At 35.8% G+C, this 25875-nt stretch overlaps 1 protein-coding gene across 14 annotated transcripts in view; it reads left to right on the forward strand.

Annotated features, from left to right (window-relative positions):
• Positions 1-25875, forward strand: part of SDCCAG8 (SHH signaling and ciliogenesis regulator SDCCAG8) — a 185785-nt gene that overhangs the window by 22306 nt on the left and 137604 nt on the right. For all 14 annotated transcript variants that reach the window (XM_032466534.1, XM_032466526.1, XM_032466522.1 and 11 more), the window contains 5 exons: positions 2281-2345; positions 5083-5271; positions 10370-10508; positions 15166-15318; positions 24210-24344. In XM_032466534.1, the coding sequence (XP_032322425.1) occupies positions 2281-2345; positions 5083-5271; positions 10370-10508; positions 15166-15318; positions 24210-24344 (681 nt within the window). The remainder of the gene's footprint in view (positions 1-2280; positions 2346-5082; positions 5272-10369; positions 10509-15165; positions 15319-24209; positions 24345-25875) is intronic.

Below are 25875 nucleotides of genomic sequence, written 5' to 3' on the forward strand. Positions count from 1 at the left end.
GAGTGAGTCATAAATCAGCTCTCATTATCATCCACAGGTATTTTTATTATAGTTTTCTAAAGGCTCTTTCTGGCCCCAGTCTCCTTCATCTTTCTCATTCCCTACTCCAAGCTTTATTCTACTATTTAGGAAAGAATTTCCTTCTTTAAAAAAAAAAAAACCTGAAAGACTACATTGTGTGGTTTTTTTCCATCTGAATAAGCTATGATAGCTACTTAATACCCATAAGGTAAAGACCAGTCCCCCAAGCCATCTGCAATTTGCCTCAGATTACCTTTCCAGACTCACTTCTCACTCTTCTGTCACTCTCACAAGTGTTGGCTATAAACATTCAGACCACTTGCTACTTGCTACTTCATAAACTTTTTACCCAATTCCATTTCTCTTTGAAGACTTGACTTTGGCTTATGCAGTCATCCCTACCTAAAATGTGTCCTTCTTATCCCCTACCTACTGAAATGTTCCCAGCCTGCCAAGCTTGGTTCAGATGCCCCTCCCTTTCTACCCTTCCTGATTACATGCTTCCGTTCCTCCTTTTCCCACATTAGAATTAATTTCCCTCTTCTGCATCTGTGTGCCTTATGTTCCAGATCTTTCTCACTTCTTTCAAGGATTTCACTCTTGCAGTTATCTTCTCTAGCTCCTGTATCTCCCCCCCCCCACTAGGTTATGTTCAGCAAAATATGTTTTTCTAGCTCCCGTATTAAACACAAAATATATTCTCTTGATCCTACATTTCCTTGGAACTATCACCCAGTTATTGCTTCCACTTCATACCAAAATCTTTCCAAACAGTTGTCTATATTTATGTCTCTGTTCCTCACCTCCCATTCTCTCTTCACCATACTTCATTTGAGCTTCAACCTCCTATATGCCCCTAAACTTTTCTTTCCACGGTCCTTAATAACCTCAACGTATCAGTCCTTATCTTCCTGAACCTTGCAGCAGCATTCTGTAATATGTACATTAGTTTATCATGCCATCCTTTTGATTTTTCTAATGACACAATTTAACACAAATTTAGAAAACTATACAAAACAGAAGTGGACAACTTAATGACTTATCTCCAAATGAACAACCGTGTAATTATCACCTGTAAGATGTATAACATTACTATGTCCCAGAAGCCCTTCATTTTTCAGAAGGTCTTTTGTATATTATGGATATAGCCCTTTTGTTGGTTATATCTATTGAAGCATATTTTCCTACTCCGTGTCTGTCAATAATTTTCTTTTCTCTTTCTTTCTTTCTTGACTGAGATTTCTTAATTTTAATGTGGTCCAATTTATCAATGTTTTCCCTTTGTTTTTTAGTGTTTTTTGTGTCCTGTATAAAGAGTGTTTCCCTATCTCCATTGTCATAAAGATACTCTTCTACATTATCTTTCAGAAACTGTATAGTCTTGCTTTTTACATTTAGAACTATAGTGTACCTATAATTTATTTTTGTATCTGATGTCACATGTAGGGGGTTTCCTTTCCCATAGGGTTATTTATATATTCCAGCACCATTTGTTAAAAAGACAATCCTTTGCCTGCCACCTTATTGGCCAAACATGTATCATGCTTTCTCCAGACTGTGTCTTTTGCTCTGCTGGAAATTATCCTTCAAGTCTCAGCACCTCCTCCAAGGAAGCCTTCTCTACTTCTCTTCAACTGAATTATAACTTCCTGCCTCTCTGATTTCATCTTACCTCTGTGTTCTTCATTAGAGTAAACTATATGTAATTGACATTATTTATCTGTCTTTCTGCTCCTTAGAATATAAGCTCCTGGAGGTTAAAGGCATCTTCATCTTAGATACCCAATAAATATCTATTGAAATAAAGGATAATTGGATATCAGCAGAGGCTTGTAGATTGTGAATCAGTTTGGCCCATCGGCCAGTGATGTATAATTCCTCCAGCACATATTTTCTGTGTGTCAGCCATGCAGCCATCACTTGTGGGGATTCCAGTAAGATCTGATCCTTTTCCTCATGGACTTTACAGGTTGTAATTGTTTTTTCTCAGAGTCACACTTTCAAAGTAAGACCTGATGTATGCAATTTTGAAAAAAAAAATGTTGTCAGTAATCACCATTTTATGACTTAATAGTTCTTCGCAGGCATTGACTCAATAAAAATAGAATATTTGGGGTGGACTAGGGAAAGTGTTTCCAGAGAGGACACATTGATTTTCCTCTTGAGTAAAAATTAAAAAATGAATTTAATATTAATAATTAAAATTTGCTTATAAAAACACAGGACATGGAGAAAATGTACCTTTTTTCTTTTCTAAAGGAGAAGCTAAAACTTATTTATGAGGAAAAGAATGAAATCCTGGAATCTCAATTGAAGTTTTTGAGGTAAAGTATTATCATCTATTTGAAGTCATTGACAAAACCATAATGACCTTGAAAATATACTTGAATGTTTGCTGAAATGCCAGTTTTAGTCAATGTAGAAACTACTTAATGATGTTTTATATGCAATATGTGAAATTTCCTCAGATTAGTAAAGGATAAGGGGACATAAAATTGTAAAGTCCTTTTTCAAATCCATTTCAAATAACTGCAAAGTAAATTACAAATTTTATCCCTTCATCAATTGTAAAATATTTGTGTTTTCTCATAGAAAAAAGAATCAGTAGCTGCTATAGAAATTATACTTTTAAAATAGTAGAAATAAAGCACTCTTAATTTTCAGATTATAAGCAAGTATTCTTTTTTTCTCTGTAGATATTCTTCATCTAATTTTAAAATTGCCGTGATAATATAATAGTTTGAGTATTTCTATACATGATGAATTTTAGGGTACATGAGTTTTCATGTACTTTTTGATATGTTTTCAAAAATCCCAATAAAACCTATATATTATAGATTAACCATTAATGATTTACATATTATGAGTAGGAAAAAATACAGGAATTAATTTTTTTATTAAGTGTTAATTTAAAGAGTCATAATGAAATATTTTTAAGTGAAATAACCTTTAAATTATTTTTTATAATTTTATTTTAATAAGTTCTAATTTGAAATAAAATTTTAAATCTTCTAGGCTACATATTGTCTAGAGACATAACTAGAGTAATATTAAGAACCGAAACTCATGGCTTTTACTACACATGCTGTTGTTTATTTTAATATACTCTTATGTTTTTCATACCTCATCTTGATTAGTTTTAGGATTTCTCTAAAGATTTTTACGTTTTTGTGAAGAAACCTAACTTTTAAAAGATGGTTGGCAGAGGTGGGGGTATAGCTCAAGTGGTAGAGTGCCTGCTTAGCTAGCATGCACAAGGTCCTGGGTTCAATCCCTAGTACCTCCACTAAAAATAAATAAATAAACTTAATTATCTACCCTCCCCCCAAAAATATAAAAAATAAAATAAAATAAAATAAAATAAGAGATTGTCTAATTTTTGCTTTCTTGCTTTGTTATATTTTGATTTCTGTTGTGATTTGGTTCTTCACTTTCTAAAGCAGTAGATTTCCAGGTCATTATATTTATGGGAATGCGACTTATCTTATCTCGTTCAAAATTTAACTATGTCATGTTTAACTACATTAAAACATCACTAAGTACAGCGAGCCAAACTTTGTTCCCTGCATCCTTCTGTTTCTTCATATTTTTAGTATAATTTAAGATTATTTAAAGAAGCATTTTTTTAAAGAAAGAAATAAAATCACTGCTCTTGGAAACTCTGGCTTTGTGTTACCTATTTCTTTTTAATTTTCTTTTTACCATTTCAAGTAACCAAATCTACTTGAGCGTTTTGAATTTGAACCTGACAGAAATAGTAATGGACACCCTTTGGCTTTGGAATGTATTCTGAAGTTCTTTGAAAGTCAGGCTTTTTCTACATGATACTTAAAAAGAAAACATTATGTTGAAGATACCATTTTGAGAGTAGGACAAAAACAGCTCCTTTTTTTTTTTTTCAACTTCAGACTGCCATTAGATTGGCTTTTTAACCCTTAGATTGCCTGTGGGCTTTTCCACCTCCCCCAGGCTGCCTGCACGCCTCCCAGACCCCAAGGGTGGAGGTCGTGTGTGACAGCCAGGTGCCTTGATTATTGGCTTTTCCTTTGTGACAGTGAGAAAGTTAGGATAGCGATAGATCCCTGAGCATAACAGAAACAACAGAGAGCAGTCTGAGTTGGAGATAAAGTGCCTGCCTTCAGCAGTCTAAGAATTTAAGAACAGCTTTTTTCCTTTTTAAGTTAAGAAGTTTTTTTTAAAATACTATGTGAAAGGAACGTCTATGCAAGGAAGCTCAGTTACCCAAGTTGACTTTACCAAAGCTTTTGGGGGAGGGGGAGGAAAATACAACCCATATACTAGTCATTTTATCCTTAACAAGTCAGTTTGGAGAAGAACCTCATGCAGGAGCTATCCCATTAAGACAAACACACACACACAAAGATTGCACACACAATTCCTTAACCCTTTCTTTATCAAGCTGCATATTTTCAGCTAATAGTTGCTACTTATGAAATCTTATGTCTGTCAAGTTCTATGTAACTTCTTTCCATATAGCACACTCTCTTTTGAAACAGTTCTTTGTAGGGCTGGGTGGTTAGATAATTTAAATTTTTTTTTCCGGAAGAAAAATGGACAGTCATAAATTCATGTCCTTTATGTGATCTTTTAAGGTGCTCTCTACAAATTTTAAAGGGTTAACACTTGAAGTAGGGTATTTCCCTCGATTCAAGGATATTCTGTTATATTGCCCCAACCCCTTTATTAAGAGAAACTATTTAGGATTTGTATTTGGGGTTTCATTTTTGTTTTGTGGAGACAGGATCCTGTGAAAAGAGAGCTGGTATCGAGGCAGAATAATCTGTTAAAATCTTACAGGTACTTGGGCTAATTACTTAATATTATCAAGTCTCGTTTTATTTAAAGTGTCAGGATAATCACACCTACATTTCAGGGTAAGAATTAATGCGGTATTGTACATAAAACATGGTAAATGATAATGGTAAATGATAGTAGTAATTGATGGTAAGTGATAGTACTAGTTATCATGATGATGATACATTTAAAAGTCGTGTACTTTTACCTGACCATTTGCTGAAACTCTTTTTCCTTTCTTGTTAGGAAAGATTTGGCTGAGTCTCAGAAAAATTGTGAAGATCTTAAAGAGCGACTTAAGCATAAAGAGTCTCTTCTTGCTGCTAATATTCCTAACCGTGTTGGTGGTCTTTGTTTGAAATGTGCTCAGCATGAAGCTGTTCTTTCCCAAACTCACAATAATGTTCACATGCACACCATTGAAAGGCTGACTAAGTAAGTATGCTTCTATATGTGGAGTCTTTGGCAACACGGAAAATCATGTCCTTAGAGGGGTACTGTGGTTTTTTTATCCCCAGGCTAAATCATGTGTGATTAATGTTAAGCTTCAAATAAAATAGATTTTAAAAGGTTCCTTCATTGTAGCTTTCTTAAAGACAGAATAGGTGGTTTCTATCAACTGTGTGTAACTGCGTCATTTTGGACAAATCATTTTATCTTTTCTGGTGTCAGCCTCATCTTGAAATGAGAGAACTGAAGTAGATAATTTTAGAGAACTGAAGTAGATAATTCTTTTCACTACTGTAATTGCAAATCCCTAGCAAAAAAAAAGAATGAAGTAGATCTTTATGTGCTAATGCAGGACTAAGCACCAAAATATGTTGTTGAAGGAAAAAAAAAATTAAAACAAGATGAGGAAGACATACCTGGTATGAAACTATTTGTATTCTTTTAGAGGTCCATTCACAATCTTACTGTGTATTTTTTTCTGGGTTCATATATATGCACAGAAAAAGATGTGAAAGAATGAACATGCAGTATTTCACAGTGATTACGATAGGAGAGGTAGAGGAAGGCATTGAAATTGAAAGTATGTGTCTCACAAGTCTCTAACTGTACTAGTAATTAATTTATTATAAGGAGAATGTAATGAAAAATGAATTTAAAAACGGAAAAAGCATATTCAGAGTCATGCAGATAAGGAGGATAGTCTAAGATAAACTAAGTAGTCTAGCAAAACCAATCAACAAATAAAAAACAAGGGTTTTTTCCCCCTATTATGTTGCGTGTCATATTGTCCTTGTAGGTCATGAGAAGAATATTTTAAAAGGAAGCTACAATGTTTACATCGATTCCAAGGCTGGCCGTCATTTAGAAATTAGATCCTTGCTCAGTTATATAGTCCTTTGTCTCTATCCTAAATTTCAGCTCTTAGCCTCCTAAGATAAATGTCAGCCTTCTCAGTTCAGTTTTCTGCTTTGTCAGCATGTCCTTGTTCCACTTTAATAACAGTATACTGTGGAATGTCTCGGCTTTTATTGTCAATGAAAACTTTTGTCGATATGATTCCCATGGCCTAAGCTGGTGTTCAGTTGCTTTTAGCTTACTAATGCAGAATACTGAATATTGAGTGCTATGCTGACTTTGAAGAGTGGCCAAAAGTTTTCAGGTTTGAATTTCTAGTCTTAAGCATAATTAGAAGCCTGAACCCTCACTAAGCTGTATCATAGTATTTCCTGCATGATTTTAATGTGGAATTTTGAAAATTTATATCCCAGATACGATATATCAAAAAAACTTCCTGGCCTCTACTCAAAATGTAGTATTGTGACACCAGCTTTAAGCTACTTTGTTGATCTCTCAGCATGTAATGTGTTGACTGTATGACACAAGAATGACTTGGGCACTTGAAAAGGAGGGGATCAGGCACAGCTTGGAGACCTGACTGCCAGTATGTTTGTGGAGTTTTGTTAGGAGACTTGGGACTTTGAGAGAGTATGTATACTTGTACGTATTTTAAAAGTTGATTTGAAGTCCTTATAGTGTTTCTCAGTGTCTTCCTTTCACTTAGGCCTCATTATGTCATGAAGAAGGTGAGAGCAACAGTTACCTCTCTTTCTTTCTTAATGACCAAAATACCTTCGAATGGTAATCCAGATGGAACTGACTTATATTAAATTCTTATCTGTAGCTCGTAATGCCTTGGAGGAACTTTAGTGTACTTTTCAGAAAGGGGAAATGATTACTACCGTACTATCCTGGGACTTCAGTCCAGTTTGTGATTTGAGGGTAGGTCTTTGGCAATTTTCTGTATAGCTGGCTTTGAAAGACTATGGTAGGAATTTCCCAGAAATGAGGAACAAGGAAATGCTGCAGTCAGCTTTCTAGACTTTCTTCTTAAAAACAGTGATAATACTAATGATGCTTACTTCTGAAAGCTTAAAGTTGTTGATAAGTGTGGAATAACTTAGGAATTAACTTAGGCACTCCATATTTCAAGGTGAAGCTCATGTATATACCAGATCAGTTCTCTGTCTTCCTTATTTTAAACATTTGCCAAGATTATTCAGGGACTGTCTCGGTCATTTTTGCTCTGATTGTCACACTAAGTTCCTTAAATACTGCTTGCTCGTTAGTTAGTTCGTCCTAGAACTGACACTCATTCTTCTTACTTCATCTTCTGCCTCAGCTGCTCTTTCTTCTGGATCATGGCATGTTGCAGGAATGCTGTATTGCTTGCTTTCTTTGAAGAACACTTTGATCACACTCATCAAAACTTTCACATGGTGTTTTTAAACACTTAAAGAACTTTTGCTATGGAGGAAGGGAATTTGCAGAACTACCCTCTCACCCTCACGTTGATATATCGTGTGAATTTATACAGCTTCCCACTGTGAGAGGCTCACTCAGGCCTGGCTCTAGGGTGGCCCTGTGGACTGGGAACTCTGGAGCAGGACTGCATCTGACTGGGTAGTTACCCTAGGTGGCCAGAACTGACCTTTCTGAAAGATAGTGAGTAATAGTGTGGGGCTGAAAAAAATGGGAGTGAATTCAAGAAGATGACAACCAGATGAACATAGAAATGGGACAGGAAGCAAGGCCTTGTGCTGAGGATACGGCTAACATGCCCAGAGCTGTTTTTTCGAGTGCTTGCTATTTGGTAGATGGGCTGGCTGAGTTGAAACAAAAGAAACAAAACCCAAAAATGCAGCGACTGAGTGGACAGTCCTAAATTTTCAAAATCACTACCTGCACTTTAAGTATATGTGTAATTTAGGCATCTTTCCTGAGCTTCCCATATGGTCTGAGGGCCACCTTGAAGCATATGGTATATTTCTCTTATGGAAAATTGGAGTATGTCAGTTCAATGGCTGCACAGATTTTTAGTATATTCATTTTCTGGTCTCACTGTTAAATGACGACCTTAACAAAACATCAGTATTTGGGGGGTTATCTTTGGTAATTGTCTCTGATTCAATAGTTTGAAGTTGGTGACTTAATATTCTGAAAATTTTTTGATCCAGAGCAATTAGATTCTTTAGTTTCCAATACTAAATAGTCTATTGACTTTTAAAATTTAGACCATAACATTTTGGAGCTGGGAACGAGTTTTACTTCATCTCTTTGATGCCCTCCTGTAGCTGAGTCATTATTCATTCATTTGTTCTTTTGTCTTTTATTTCATTGAGTATCTACTGTGTGGCAGACTGCTCTTAGCAAGAGGATATGCTGAAAAGAGATTAAATATATTAAATGTAAGTCTCTTGTAAGAAGCAAATTTGTTAGATTTTGATCCTGCTATGGTCTGTCTATTAACATAAACTCTGATCTGTTTTGTTAATTCTTTTTATTTGAAGCTTCAGCTTTGGTGATGGCATGCTATTAGGAACAGATTAGAGTATCACTGAATAATAGCTTTGATTTTTCAGTAGGTCTTAGAACTTTCAGAAAGGGGACTGTATGATGCCCATGTTGGCTTGTTACCCTTAAAGAGTGAATTTTTATTTTCTACTAGAATCATAGGTTCTAGCTGGATTGCATATTCTCAATGAAGCTAGTCTCCTTTTATGTTAGAGCTGATTTTTGAAATGCAGATCCATATGAATTCAATTTTACTTGCATTCTACTTATTTTTTTCTTAACTAGAATAATTTGATGTTGCTTTGATTCTTCCACTTTTTCACCTAAGCATTGTTTGATTATATTTGATCAAAATGATCAACTTTTTTCTCATTTTCGTTAGAACAAAAAAATTAAATATTTTTCTCAATTGAAAACAAACAAATCAGGAAATTCTAAAATGAAGATCACCATGTTCCCATGAATTTTATGATACTTGTGGCAATTTATTCTTTGTTTTTTAACAAAAAGAGCTTTTATGAAACTGCTAGTAATTGTAACTTTGTTCAGCATTACATATTTCTTAAAATATGGCTGCTTTCCAAATACCACAAATAGTTTAAACTTTTTTTATCCTTAAGAGATTTTTTTAAATGTAGTCATTGGTTAATTGTGACAGCAGTTTAAACTCAGATTATAATCTTTTAAATTAGGACTCCTTAAAGTTTGCTCTTTATCAATAGTTCAGAACTGGGCGGTGAAAAGGAAACTGCAGCAGTTACTTCACTGAATTTGAAACCACAGTTTGAAATTTGGGCTCTTTAAGCATGGAATAGCATAATAGTCCAACTTACCTTTTTTTTTTTTTGGCTTTGTGTGTGTAGGAAGTTTCCAACCTTATTTTTGGGGGAGTCTACTGGGTCTTTTATATTCAGTGGATAAGTTCCAAATATCCTGAAACCTTTTATATGGAATTTATTTAACCCATGAGATTGGATCCTTGCTGTTTACATGCCACAGCATTTTGGCACTCAGTTCAGTTCTATCCCCAAGAAATAGCTTAGCTTAGGGTACTTCTGAGAATTGCTAAGGAGTGGGTGGAGCTAGGCGATGGTCAAACCTAGTGGAATAAGATTTTGTAAAATTATGAGCATTATATGTGGAACCAGGGCATTTGAGAGGTTCAGCAGTAGTATCCGTTGAAAGAAGAAATATGTGCATAAGTAGGTGAAAGGTTTTAACTCAAAGAGGAGGGTGAGAAAGAGGATTGTGAAGGAATATGAATAGGAAAGGACACATGTTTGTTCAAGTAGAGAGGAGAGTCTGCAGTGTAAACAGACCCCAGTAGTCCCTTCTTACCATGTTTACTTCTACTATGAGGTACACTCCCCACCTTCCCTACTTTATAACTTTTTTCTCCTTTTCAGCCCCCTACCCTTTGTATTTTTAAACTAATTTCCTCTTTTCCGGGCTTTCTTCTGCAGCCCTCAGTGTGCCAGTCTTCTCCACAATAGGTTATTATCCCACGCGGATGCAGTCCTGCCATGAATGCTCACGGCTTTTCTCGCTGTTCTGCCTGCCCCTGGCCAAGTGAGGACAGAGGGGCTTTCTCTGGGGGGTGCTTGGATATGTGCTGAGCCGGACTGCCCTGGCTCCTCTTCTAACACATATTAATGCTTTTTTTTCTTACCGACTTATGAATACATGATCATTTGATCATTTCTTGTTTTGAATGTTCTTTTTGTGCTGACAGAGAAAGAGATGACTTAATGTCTACGCTAGTTTCTGTAAGGAGCAGCTTGACGGATATGCAGCAAAGAGAAGCAAGTGCTTACGAGCAGGTGAAACAAGCTGTGCAAATGACTGAGGAAGCCAATTTTGAAAAAACCAAGGCAAGTCTAATATGATTAAAATAAAGGCACACCATAATGGCCTTTTTTTCTCTTCTGAGTATTTCTTTGGTTATTCTTCCGTAACCAAACTCTTTTTTTTCCAAACGCACAAAGTGAACACCAATCTGTTATTGTTGACTTTTCTAAATTAAACAGATTTGCTGTTTGGTGAATTCTTATTCCTCTGCAGATTCTCTTGCTGTATCACTATTGAGAAATGTGATATAGTACTCTGAGAGACTTGTGTGCTTAATCTTTTTATTTGCTGATCTTTAATGCTAAGTGAAACTGACACCTGGTCCCCCATTTGTGTATGTTCATATATGACTAAAGGCAGATGTTTTTCTTCTATACTGGGCGACTTTGAGAACATCCAAACAGCCACAGTAATAATGTATGTGTATTTAATAGCGTCTTTAGCTATGAGTCTGGATCCATTGTATGCCAAATCTAAAACACTTAATGATAATGACAGTGACAGCAATAGTTAACCCTTAGTAATCAGGCAGTGTTCTGAGCACTTTGAAAAATAAGAGGTGACTATTGATTCATTGCTGCGTTTGGGGGCCATACTTTAATCCATTAAAGGTGCCATGTGTTTCCCCTAGACACTGGCCACACGGCAAGTACTTAATAGACACATGTGGCTCGTGATTACTTTATTGGTCAATGCAGATAGAGAACGTTTCCATTGTCACAAAAAATTCTATTGGATAGCATTGGTCTAAGTCATATAGTATCACCATGTTATTTTATTCAAGTATTTTATTCAAATACCACTAATTTTATTAAATAAAATATTAATATTTTATTAAATATTTAATAAAATATTTATTTTACTATTTTATTAATGTATTGGGCTAATCAACTTTATATTAAGCTTCTTCTAGTCATTGCCTTATCCATTTGTCTATATCCAGTTCATCTTTAACTCTTCCTAGACTATTTGATCCTCATAATGCCCTTGTGCCTTTTGAAACTTACGTTCATTGTAACCAAATGCCTTAACATATTTTACTGTTTCCTCACTCTTATTTCTTCATTTGTACTGAACTCTAGCTGTCCCTTGATGATATCATGACCCTTAAATCCTCTGGTGAAGCCCTTTTGCCATTCATTTCATCTCATCTGACTATGATGGAGGAGTCAGCATTCGCTTCACCCCTTACTGCCATTTCCAGGCCTTTGTCTTGGTACCTACTCCTAACTCCTCTTTGAAACTGGGTTACCTCTTTTCTTTGAAATCATTTTTTTCTCTCCTCTGCCTAATTTTAATCAATATAAACTTTCAATCTAGAAGGCACTATTTAACACTTTTTTAAAAGAAAATCATCCATTTTATAACTTAGGTTTATATAATAGCTGTTAAGATCTTTGACACTTTTTAAGAGCTTTAGTCTCTGACTCCTCTCCCCCCTTGTCTATGTCCTTTAAGGCTGCTGCAACAAAAATACATTAGACAGGGGGGCGGGCTTAAACAGCAAACATTTATCTCTCTCAGTTCTGGAGGTTGAAAGTCCGAGATTAAGGCACTGGTAGATTCAGTGTTCGGTGAGAGCCCACCTTCTGGTCCAGAAACAGCCATCTTCTCACTGTGTCTTCACATGGCAGGTGGGGCAAGGGAGCTCTCTGGGGTCTCTGTTGTAAGAGCATGAATCCCATTCATGAGGGTTCCACCTTCATGACCAAACCCCTCCCACTGGGCTTACCATCTAATTCCATCACACTGGGGATTAGGTTTCAACATACGAATTTTGGAGAGACACATTCAGTCTATAGCACCAATTGTACAAGAAATGTTTCTTAAGTTAAAATTAATTTTTGGCTTTAAATATTAGCATGAATTTTTGTAATTGGTGCTTTTAAAATTTAACTGTTAAGAACTAGAGAGGCTATTGTGTCTTATAAATCTTTTTTACTGATTTAGTAATAATGCAAGAATTCATTTCTAAGCAGTTTACAATATCTCTAAGGTATCTTAAAACATTAGAAATTTTGCTTTCTGAGAGTAAAAAGTGAAACAGCATGCATATTTTAATTTTAAAACGGACTACAACTGAGTTATGAAATGGTTGCTTTGTTCCTGTAGTTCTTTGACATTTGTTGCCATCTAGTGTTCTATTTTGTGTAATGCATGCTAAATAAGTAGAAGCAATTGTTTCATATTACATTATATCATATCATGTCATATATGGTCCTCGGGGGATTCGCTCTAGGACCAAAATCTGCAATTGGATGAAACCATAGATGAGGAACCTATCAGTAAAACCTGTGGAAAAGGAGGGCGGGCAGTATATACTTTTATAGTAGCAGTGAAAACACCTGAGAATTTTATAATAAAGTAAATCTATAACATGAGAAAATTATAATACCATGCAGAGATTTAGCTGTGGTTCTGCCTTGGATCAGATACCAATTCTGTCACTTTCTAGGTCTGTGATCTTTGATGTCTCAAAGCCTCAGTTTCTTATCAACGGAGTGATTAAAAACCACTTAAAATTTAGTGAGAGAGTTAAATTAATTAATCCATGTAAATCATTTAATGGAAAGAATATAAAAATATTTATGTAGTAGACCCAAGTCTTCTATATGAGGCCCATTGGAGGAGATATTTTTAGAAAGATTAAATAACTGTTCTAATTCTACATGCTACTAATCCTCAATATTTTCTTCATTGTGACCAGGCATATATATTAAAAAAATAAAAAAGTAAAAGCTATTTTATATAGAATCATTGGTTACACACCAAGAGCCATCGATACCCAGTTTTCAACCTAATATTTTTATTCAGTGTTCATTCCTGCTTTCATACTGACTCACCATCACTTCTCAGTGGTGGCTGCTCCAAACAGAGGGCCATCCACAAAACCAAGTCTTCAGCAACGGTTTTGTTTAAGTGATTTGCAGCTCCTCGATTGTGCTTTTTGTTTCTATCATCTTGGCATCAAACCTCTTATCCTGACAGGATCATCTACTGTTCCTTGTTCCTGAATTGATTGAATTTTGAATTGACCCTCTAGTTGTTCTTCATGTTAGCTTGATCTTCAGCAGTTCCTTCCGCCTTGTCTATACCTTATAATGTTGATTTCTGGGGTTTTGTTCAATGAAAAGCTTCTGATTGGATATATTATATTCAATAATCATTTTGTTCTTTTATGATATTCATTATATCAGTGAACATCTTAATAGGTTCATATAAAATAATTTCCACAATAGCAATTGTATTCTGAAGCACAAAAAAAATCTCTAATTCATAATATTTCAAGATCCAAGGGCTTAAATTATAGAAAACAAATATGCTTTTTCATTTCTTTTAAAATCTAATGTAAAATTTTATTTTCCAGACATTCTCAACTAGAACTGGACTTGGAACTAACTCCCTAGCAGAATCTTTTTTTCAGTCAATTGAATTTTATTCTCATATTTTATGCCCAGGAGTATAGAAAATTTCCAGAAGAGTTTGTAAGAAATTAGGATTTTAAAAAAATACGTAAGTTCAGGATTAAAAAAAGAAAAATTTTAGGATAAAGAAAAGAAAATTCACATTGCCTAGATGTTTATTGCCTGTACTTATTGTAGCTTTCACCAGAGGGAAGCATAGCAATGCATAAAACACGCAGTGCTCATTGGGATGACTTCCATCTCCATTAACAACAAATGTGACTATCAGGTTACAGCTGCACAGTACATAAGTCATGAGGCTGGAGTTTCCTTCTACCAATTCAAGGGAACATAGAGGTTGAAAGGGGTGGATATTGTAGATAAAAGCCACTTGATAAAACTAAGACACCATAGAATGACTCAGATTTTCTATGCCAGGCACCTTAATTTTACTGGGATTTTTTTTGAGATTTTGAAGTTAGTTTATTATTGGGTATTATACATAAATATATTAGGAATGTAGTCAAAAGGAAGTTAGAGAGATTTTACTTCTGGAAATTCAGAGTGGGAAATTTAGACTAAAAGTCGATTTTGGACTTTTAAATTTCCAGAAATGAAAGATGACATTTCTTACTTTATAAAACAAGGTAGTCAATGCTGTTTTGAGTTTTTCCTTATCTAAACTTGATTATTACCTAACTTTTACTTTAGTTATATGTGATTTAGTTCACCAACTTTTAGGAGAGTGAACTAAATCTTAATTATATTTCAGAAAGCTTGATTATTATATAATGTTAGGCAACAGATGCCTGTATGTAATGATAAATACATCTCGTCTTAAAATTTTGATCTGTTTGTCATTTAAAGTACAAATAATTTTTAACCACAACCAGATGAAAAATCAGCTAAATCAGATACTTATACATTTCATGTAGTATAAACATGATTTATAATTAAAAATACTAGAATATTTGGCTTTTCTGATCCGCTTTTTCAAAATTCGAGCTCTTTTGTGGCCCTCATCAAGGTTCATTACCTGATTTTCTTAGATGATTAGTTAATACAGCCTTAATTGTGAAAACTGAAATATGTGAATAAATGTAACATTTGAATACTTAGATCACTAGGTGGTGTTGAAAAACAAACATAAAAGTATTCTAATAGACTTCACAGTGAGTTGTAACTATTTTGAGTAAAATTAAAACTTAATTGTCTCATTTCCCCCTTATTTCTTCTAAATTGTAAGGTCCTATTTTACTCTGTCTTATTTTGACAGGCTTTAATACAGTGCGAACAGTTGAAGAATGAACTGGAAAGGCAGACAGAGCGACTTGAGAAAGAACTTGCATCTCAGCAAGAAAAAAGGGCTTTTGAGAAAGAGATGATGAAGAAAGAAATAACAAAAGAAAAAGAGGACAGGGCATCAGAGGTACTTAAGGTTCAATTTGTTATCCACATTGCAGAAGAAATATTTGTGGCGATGTAACTGATGATTTTATAGACTGCAATTCTTGAAAGATCTTCAAATTTTAAAATCTTTTAAATAATCAAGTTGCTTATACCTTAGAGTTCATAAAAATTTTCTATTCTTCAATGTATTTTTCAATAAAAGTTATATTTTCTGACCTTTCCAAGGAAACTAATCAATTAGATTTCATTATGTGAATTTACTTTCATCTGCCATTCCTGTTTGATTCCCTCTCTGTCAGAGGAGAGCAGATGCTCTGCAGATACTGAGATTTTAGCTCAACCTTGGCTAAATCAAGGAGAAATGACTCCTTCATTTCATCCCCCACTCCCAAATCAGACTTTCCGAAGACAAAACAAGTGACCAAGAAAAAGTGATTATATACTCTGTGCAAAATAGGTTCTAACAAATTGCATGATGAATAATGAGTATAAATGGAAGGGAGAAATTAGAGGCAAAAGGAACAGATTACATGAAATAGGCAGTGTTTGAAAAACAGTAACAAACTAGAATACAGAGTTTACTGAAACCTAGCTTTAAAGTTCCTACAATAGAGTAAAATCAAGCAAGATGTGGTCCATGAAGTAACCCAAATAATAGTTACCTGTTTTGTTTTTTCAAAGCAGGCTCACAGCTTATACCTTACATGCTGTCTTATTATATTCCACCATGTGATAATTAACTCATTCAGCAAATAGCTACTAACTGCTGTGTGCAAGGCAGTGTGCAAGCCTGAGGCCATATAAAGAGAAAAATCCCAAGTTCTGCCCAGTGAGTTTTAAGTCTTATGTGTACCTGAGGCATTTACAGTAAACTCCCTTGTTATCTTATCCTTGTTGCCTTATCCTTCTATAAAAAATTGTGCCTGTCAAAACCTAACTATAGATCAGTCTAACTACCTACCTTCTCTGACCTGGACTGGTGATCTCAGCTGGTGAAGAAAATCCTGCAGATGTCACCACCATGCACTTACGGTCTTCTATGTCCGTGGTTCTCTTGGTGCTCTCTAGCAGTCCTCCTGTGCATTGTCTCTCTTACTCATTCAGGATTCAGCAGATATTAATTGTAGGTCCTGGATATGTGGTAGTCACAGGACCAATGCAGTTCCCTCAGGAAGCTTACAGACTAGTGGGAGAGGTAGCCAGTAAACACATACTTCCACAAATGGGCTTTTGCCACTGTGATAAAGGCATGAAGGTGCAATATCGAGTACCATGAGGATGTATAACAGGCAGATGCGTCTTAGTCTAGCCGTCATGAGGGACTTTCCTGGGAAGGACATTTTGCAAGTGAGACTCAGAAGGGTTGAGTAGAAGTGGTCAGGTGAAGAGCTGAGGGGAAGTTTCAGACTGAGGAATACAAGACTCCCAAGGCTCTGAAGCTAGAAAGTATCATACTTTCTAGGAATTTAGAGAAGGCTCAGGTGACTGGAGCGTAAGGGACAGAGTAGTGGAAGATGAATTTGGAGAAGTATGCCTGGACCAAATCATGAATGGTCTTTAAATCCGTGTGAAGGATTTTTAAGTTTATCCAAAAAGTGATGGAAAGCCATTGAATGGCTTTCAGTTGGGCAGTGTCATGATACCATTTATAGCTAAGAAAAATCGTCTGTCAATAAATTTGAAGGAGAATCAGAATAAATGCCTGGAGATTAGGGGCGGTGGGTAATTACTGTAGTCCAGATGGGAAGTGATGGTGTCTTAGACCTGTTTTCCAAGGACTATTTCAGATCACTTTTATTCTCCTCAGATTCTCTACCATACCACCTTTCCCCCAACTGCCTAGAAGAATCTTCCTCTGGCCTCTCTGACTGATGTTTCAGAGTTCTTGATACCACCTCTTCCCATGGTCTCCCAATGATGAATTTTTGGGAGTCTTTACTATGAAATACAATGCATTTCTGAGTGTGAGTCTTTTTTTTTGCCCCAAGTAAGCCTTAGTTGACGTTTAATCTCAATGTCCTGCCCTAAATAAAGATGTGTGAACAGAGAGCGGAAAGTGATCCTAGCACTGAAGCAGGTTTTCTCTCAGGAAATGGCAGAAAGTAGCTTTGGAGTAAAAAGACTTAGCGTTGAATACAATTTGACCTTTCTGTGACCTTGAACAATTCATTTAACCACTCCAGATTTTCAGAGGAGTAAATAATGGAGTTGATCTACTCAAGGAAGTGATAGGTTTAAATAGGATAATGTTTTGAAAGGACCTAGTAGAATACCTGGCTGAGAGTAGACATTTAAAAAATTTTAGCTTGTGGCTATTGTTCTTAATCTAGAGAAATAGAGAAGTAGCCTTAGTGGGTAGATTTCTTGGACCTTTGTGTTAGTAAAAGCAGACCGATTTTGATATAAAGCCCAGCTTTATTTTTTAGTTAGTAGCTTGAATGAACTTGGGCGAATTACTTAATTTTCTGAATCTCATTTTTCCAACTGAAAATTAATCCATTTCTTCTCCAAGGGTTAAGGTTAAAAGAGAAAATGTATATCACACTGCCTAGCACAGGAAGTTAATCTAATAGGGAGTCTGAACAATTAATCACAACATGGTAAGTGCTCATAGTTAGTGCTGGAGCAGGCATCCTTGTTTTCCTAGTGGTGGGAATGCTCACTAGACCTGTAGATTTTCTTTCTTATTATTTTTCTTCCTTCCTCTCTTCTTACTCCTTTTAAGATATCATTTGTGTGGGAAGCTCTCAGAGAACAGATGCCTTCTACCTAGACAGATTTTGAATCATTCCCCCATGAACAGTACTTGCTGTGAGTTTGTCTGTTGGCATCAGTAATGGTCCTTCATTGCACTGAGCCACTAAGTTTGTTAGTTCAATCAGTCCTTCATCATCTATTCACTGGATGCCCCCTTTGGTTCATGACTTTTCTCAATTGGTTCCCTTGATAATAGTCCATTGCTAGAATCCTTAATTCTTGTACCTCCTGTATGGGAAGTACCACTTTATACCACATTCAGTACATTAGGGGTTGCTTTAGTGTAGAAATTTCTATCAAGCTCCCCCAACCTGGGTGTCCTTGTCTTTTGCTTGCCCCTGTCAAAGTTTAAAGGACTTACCTGATGTCAACACCCTGGACATCCAGCAGTGTTGCAGCTGTCTGTGTTACTTCTGTCTCTGCAACAGATGTGGATGGAGAAGCTCCTGCAGTGTAATGTTGACTTCCAGATGGTGGGCATGGGGAAAAAGAAGGTGTGACAACAGGAGGGGAGGCCTCTGGAAGTGGGTGACAGGAGGGAGCAGACAGGTAGTGGGCAGAGGAAAGAAGTGATGGGTGGCAGAAGGAGGGAATCATATGGAAGGAGTACAATTTGTTACATGCCATAGAAACTGACTCAGAATTTATAATTAGCAAAATAAATATCTGCACCTTTATTTAGGAAAAAAACCACACAATGTTAGTATGTTTACCGTAAGGTATAGCTCCACATAAATAAGGAATATATAATTTTTAGTAGCTAGTGATTAAAGTTTGTTGCTGTTGTGTGGTTCCAGAAAAGCTATAATTATATACTCATAATGTGGATACTCATGAACTTGAATGTTTAAATTAATGGAAATTCAGTTAACATTTTTTATTTGTTACATTTAACTTCTTTTGACCTTTAATTTTTGGTTCAGATTATAATATACATAAGGATAGTTTATGGCTTGGTATTATTAAAAGTAATTTTATATGCAAATAGATTTGTAGCCAATCTTTTGATGATAAGAAGGACATGTAAACAACCATAAGTTAAATGTACAATTCTGCATAATTCCCAGAAAAGCTAATTAATACATCTACGGCCTAAATTAGAAAATACTACAAGGGCTCATTATTTTCATATTGTCAACTTTAGTTAGGTATAATTCAAAGGTAATCTTAATTTTTATTACAAAATTTTAGTTATTGATTTCAGTTGTAAAACTGAGGACTGTGAGTTCGCCTCTTCTCATGACAACAACAAAACCACAACTGACTGCTAAACAACCATCGGGGAAAAAAGACTGGAACCGAGCAAAAAAGATCTTCTTCACCTGGAAACATAAAGGGAACCAAGCAGGACGGTAGGAGGGGTGCACTCATGATATAATTGGGCCCCATAACCCCTGGGTGGGTGACCCACAAGCTGAAGAATAATTAAGTCACAGAGGCCGTCCCACAGGAGTGAGAGTTCTAAGTTCTACGTCAGGCTCCCCAGCCCAGGGTTCCAGCGTTGGAAGGAGGAGGAGACCCTAGAACAACTGGTTTTGAAGGCCAGTGTGGCTTAACTCCAGGAGCCCCGCGGGACTGGGGGAAACAGAGATGTCGTTCTCTTGGGAAATGTACGTACAATCTCATGTGCACCAGGTCCAAGAGCAGAGGCAGTGATTTCTTAGGAACCTGGGCCAGACCTGCCTGCTGGTTTTGGGGGGTCTCCTGGGGACATAAAAGCTGGTGGCAGACATTCTAGGATTGTTCATCTACATGAGCTTTCCTAGAGGCTGACATCTTGATTGGATCCTTAGCACCAAGACCCAGCCCCACTCAACAGCCTATGGGCTTAAGGACTGGGAAGCCTCAAGCCAAACAATGTATTGGGTGGGAACACAGCCCCACCCATCAGCAGCCTTTCTAAAACACAAAGGCCTCTAGACACAGCCCTAACCACCAGAGGTCCAGGACCAAGCTCCATCTAGCAGGGGGCAGACACTAACTCCTCCTGCCAGGAAACCTGCATAAGCCTCTAGTCCATCCTCATCCACCAGGGGGCAGATATCAGAAATAAGAAAACAACAACCCCAAAGCCTATGGAAGGAATCCACAAACACAGGCCAGAATCTACACTGGGACTGGCTGGACCCTGGCCCTTAGGTAACAAGAGAGGAGTGTACTGCTGAGACACATAGGATGTCTCCCACAGATGGCCACTTCTCCAAGGTCGAGAAGTATAACTAAACTACCTAAAAATACAAATAGAAAGATAGACAATATGAGGTGGCAGAAGAATATCTTCCAGGCCAAGGCACAAGATAAAGTCCCAGAAGGAAAAATAAGTGAAAAGGAAATAGGCAATTTACCCAAGAAAGAGTTTAAAGTAATGATGGCGAAGATGTACAGAGAACTCAAGAGGAGTATAGATGTGTAGAGCAAAGTTTTTTAGCAAAGAATTGGAAAATATAAAAAATACCCAAACAGAGTTGAAGAATAAAATCACTGAAATGAGTAACACACTAGAAGGAATCAAGAATAGACTAAATGAGGCGGAAGAGTGGATCAATGAGCTAGAAGACAGATTAGTGGAAATCACTACTGCAGAACAGAAAAAAAAAAAATAATGGAAAGAAATGAGGATAGTTTAAGAGAACTCTGGGACAACATGAAGTGCACCAATATTTGCATTATAGGAGTCCCAGAAAGAGGAGAGAGAGAAAGGACCTGAGAAAATTTTTGGAGAGAGATTAAGTGAAAACTTCCTCAACTTGGGAAAGGAAACAGTCACCTAAGTCCAGGAAGCGCAGAGAGTTCTACACAGGATCAATCCAAAGAGGAACACACCAAGTCGCATGGTAATCAAATTGACAAAAATTAAAGATAAGGAGAAAATATTAAAATTAGCAAGAGAAAAGCAACAAATAACATAAAAGGAAACTCCTGTAAGGTTATCAGCTGATTTTTCAGCAGAAACTTTACAGGCCAGAAGGGAATGGCACTATATATTTAAAGTGATGAAAGGGAAAAACTTACAACTAAGAATACTCTATCCAGCAAGGCTCTCATTCAGATTTGATGGAGAAATCAAAAGCTAAAAGAATTCAGCACCACCAAACCAGCTTTACAACAAATGTTAAAAGAACTTCTCTAGTCATCAAATTATAAGAAAAGAGAACAAAAAGAAGAAAGTGAAAAAAAGACTTACAAAAGACTGCTTTAGCAATTTTGGGTCTTTTATGGTTCCATATAAATTTTAGAATTGTTCTAGTTCTGTGAAAAATGTCATGAGTATTTTAACATGGGTTGCATTGGATCTATTTATTGCTTTGGATAGTATGGCCATTTTGATAATGCTGATTCTTCTAATTCAAGACCACAAGATAACTTTCCATTTCTTTTTATCATCTTCAATTTCCTTCATCAGTGTTTTACAGTTTTCAGAGTATAGGTAATTTCCTTGGTTACATTTATTTCTAGGTATTTTGTTGTTTTTGATGTAATGGAAATGTTTATGCCAGTTATAAAATTCTGGTTTTAAAAGTTAAAAAAAATTTTTTAAAAAAGTGAATGAAAGGCTGCAAATGGCAAAATATCCTTCTTTTTTATGAGTGAGTTGTATTCCATTACATATATATGCTACATCTTCTTTATTCATTCATCTACTGATGTGCACTTGGGATGCTTCTATATCTTAGCAACTATAAATAATTTTGCTGTTAATAGCAGGGTGTATATATCTTTGAATTAACATTTTTGTTTTTCTTGGATGTATTCCCAGGAGTGGAATTACTGGGCCATATGATGGTTTTATTTTTAGGTTTTTGAGAAACCTCCATATTGTTTTCCATAGTGGTTGCACCAACTTACATTCCCACCAACAGTGTGCAAGGATTCCCTTTGCTCCACATCCTTGCCAACATTTGTTATTTGTGTTCTTTTTGATGATGGACATTCTGCAGGTGAGATGATATCTCACTGTGATTTTGATTTGCATTTCCCTGGTATTAGTGATGTTGAGCAACTTCCCATGCTCCTGTTGGCCATCTGCATTTCCTCTTTTAGAAAAAATGGAGCTGCACAATTCTTCTGCCCATATTTTAAATGGGTTGGTTATTTGTTTGTTTGCTTTTTAACAGATGTACGATTAATTTAAAATATTGTATTAGCTTCTCGTGTACAGCATGGATGAACTTGGAGGGCATTATGCTAAGTGAAATAAGTCAGACAAAGAATGACAAATATTATGAGATATCACTTACATGTGGAATCTAAAAAAATACAACAAACTAGTGAATATAACAGAAAAGAAACAGACTCATAGATGTAGAGAAGGAACTAGTGGTTACTAGTGGGGAGAGGGTGGGGGGTGCAAGATGGAGGTGGAGAATTAAGAGTTACAAACTATCAGGTATAAAATAAGCTTCAAGGATGTACTATACAACATGTGGAATATAGCCAATATTTTATAATAACTATAATGGAGTATAACCTTTAAAACTTTGTGAATTACCATATTGAATACCTGTAACATATAATATTGTACATCAACTATACTTCAATTTAAAAAATATGATATTGTAAAATAAATACATAACATTTCTTAAAAAGGTTATTAGCACACAGGACAGCACACAATATGATCACCTTTTTATAAAATGCATATTATATTAAAATAAATGTATTTTTATATTTATATAAAAAAACTGAATTCACACCCATATTAGTATAAAATGGTAGGTTTCAAATATTATTATTTCACATTTGTTACCAGTTTTTGTTTTGCCTGATTAAAAACTGATAGATGTTGCTATATGTTTTGCTCTGGGGTGAGGTAGCACTTCTTAATCACTTTAAAACTGCTAATGTAAATGAGAAATTAAGGGCCTAGAAAAATCCGACTTACTGGAGCAGAGTATGATACAATTGCAAACGAAAAACTATAAAAGTTAAATCTAAGGTCTAGAAAGCATTTCTAACTCTGGGAAGAGAAACTAAGACCCTGATATCCCTAGAGTCTCCCAGAAAAGCCATTTATTCTAATGATTCATTCATTCATCAAACATTAAACATCATACCTTTTGAGGAACATGTCCTTGAGGAACTTCCAGTCTAATGAGGAAACAGACAACTAAAAGCAGTGTGGTGTGATAAATGCTGTGCTAGAGGCACGTACATAGAGATATACAGGGATTGTTGTAGGAGCACATGCCAGAGTGAGAGTCAGAACGTCAAACCTCCGGTACAGCATGGGCCGTAATCGGTGAGGGTGGATGCCAGCTGCAAAACATGGGCGTGACTGTCCCAATACACATTAGCTGAATATCAGCCAAGAGTTATGAAGGGGTTCCTATTTTGTGCTGGGAGCTAGAGGTCAAGAAAGCCTTCCTGGAGGAGAGGAGATAGTGGCTGAAAGGAACCCGGCAAGAGGAAGAGTGATAGCTGGAGAATGAGAGGGCTGGAGGGGTTCTACCAAGAAACGGAGCTACACAGACCCTGGTCTTAGCTGGCATTGAGGGAAGAGGAGTGGGATTCATAGAACACCGGTAGCTCTCTCTAAAGATACCTGCCTCTCCAGCTCTCCCAAGCTGTCCTTTTATGTCTTCCATGTGGATGGGAGAAGTTTAAGAGTGATCTGATTTCTTGGCATCTCCTCTGAAATTTATTCATGTCAGTTTTTCCCATAACATACTTGGGTGTCTGATATCTGTCACCTTAGAGTTTCAGCCCAAACTTTGCTTTTATCATCTTTTATCATCATCATCTTTTATCATCAACATATCATGCTATTATATGTTTTCCAAAATGAGGGTGAAGACTAGGGAATGAATAGGAGGGAAGTGTATCTTTAAATCAGGAAAGATAGTTGAGGTGGGGAGGGTGTAGCTCGGTGGTAGAGTACATGCTTAGCATGTACAAGGTCCTGAGTTCAATCCCCAGTACCTCCATCAAAATAGCTAGAAAAATAAATAATCATAATTACCACCCCCCCCAAAATCCAAAACAAAAAGTTAGATGAGTTGAGAAGGTAGAGTAATGGAGATAACTCAATCCACAGAGAAATTACTTACAGAGAGAGCCCAGTCGCCATGCTGAGACTCTATTAAATTCAAGATATTTTAAATAATTACTTTGTCAAATGACATTATCATTTAGGACTTTTATTTCCTCTTACAGATGTTAACCATGTCTCAGAATGTTGCCCAACTGGAGGCCCAGGTGGAAAAGCTTACGAGAGAGAAGATTTCAGCTGTTAATCAACTCGAGGAAATTAAAAACCAGCTTGCTTCCCAGGAAATGGGTGTCACAAAGGTACAAAGAGAGACTTTAGTTTACTAACTGCTGAAGTATTTTCTTTGAAAATCTTCTCGGAATGTAGAAAGCTCAGAAGGAAGTTTGGAGTAGAAAAATTTGTTATGTCAAGATAATAAAGGTCCACATAACGGTCATTCCGCAAACGTTTACTTATTATCAGCAGGCCCTTTGCTGGGTGCTGGGTGCTGAGACAAACTTGTAAATAAGTAAGTTTTATTACTTTAATTATTGAATATTTGGTAAAACTTGTATTTCTAAATTAGTTCATTAGGAGTAATTTTTTGCCAGGTATAGCATAGATTTGGCCTTCACTAATACTAAAAGACAAACATTGATAGCATGAAAAATGCACTTAACATAAAAAAATTCTCCACCTCTCATTCCTTTTCAGACCTGGTCTCTAAAATCAAGATTCCAGTACGACAGCTTCTTATTTTATTGGTCCTTAAATTTATGCTTTACACTGTGATACCACACTGCCTGGACCGCGGGCATCACAAACCTGTGAACCAAGAACTAAAATGTTTAACATATTTAAGAAACAATAGAAGTCTATGTAGTCTTCAGTAATCATTGCTTTAAAACTAAGTAACAAAATATATGCATTCATGATGTAATAAATTAAATGAGTTTATTTTTCATTAATGCATACACAGATAATTTTGTTGAAATGCATACCCATTTCATATAGCATTTTACTTCTCAATATCTTTTCCTAAGTGTTGACACATTTTTAATGCCTTTACTGCTTCACAACTCAGCAGTTTAAATTAACTTTAATACATATTAGGAAAGGAAGCCTGTTTTTTCTTTTTTTCTGCACTGAATTTCTGTAGTTCTTCATTTGCTTTCTAAAATTCAAACTAGCTAATATAGAAGCTTAATGGGTCAGATTTGCCAATATAATTGATGTGTTTGTATCAACATAGGCGTCGAAGTAAGAAAATTGGTGGAGAAGGATGGAAATGGTTAACCTGGATTTATAGGTGAAAGCTATGGTGAGGATTTTCTGTTCATTATGGGAGAGAACTTTCTGTTGAAATGTGGTACAGTAAAGAATACTCTGTCTTTAGGACTGTCCAAAAAGACTCAGTATCAGAGAAGCGTCTTGAAGTTGCTTCCAACCCTGAGATAATATAATTCTGGTTCAATTTGTTTAACTTTTTTTCCTTTTTCTGTTTTATTAGGTAGAATTATTACAGTTCAACTGCACATAATATTATATTGCATGTAAATACATACATACAGTATACTGCATTTTTTTTAGTTTACATATATGTACTAATTATTGTTTCTAAGAACAGATTAGAGCTTTAGCTTTTTGAACTTACATAGTTATCAAAGAAATAAAGCCAACTACAAAATAAGAATCATAAAATGGTATAGTAATCCAATCATAAAGGATGGTCAGATGTGCTTACACATATTCAAGAAATCAATCATCTTAGTTATAAATAATAAGTAGTTCATTTGTGTCATTATTAATGTTATTATTTTTTAGATTCTTCATATAAGTGATGTCATATGG

Source organism: Camelus ferus, chromosome 23 (assembly GCF_009834535.1).
Source record: "Camelus ferus isolate YT-003-E chromosome 23, BCGSAC_Cfer_1.0, whole genome shotgun sequence".
Taxonomy (NCBI): Eukaryota; Metazoa; Chordata; class Mammalia; order Artiodactyla; family Camelidae; genus Camelus; species Camelus ferus.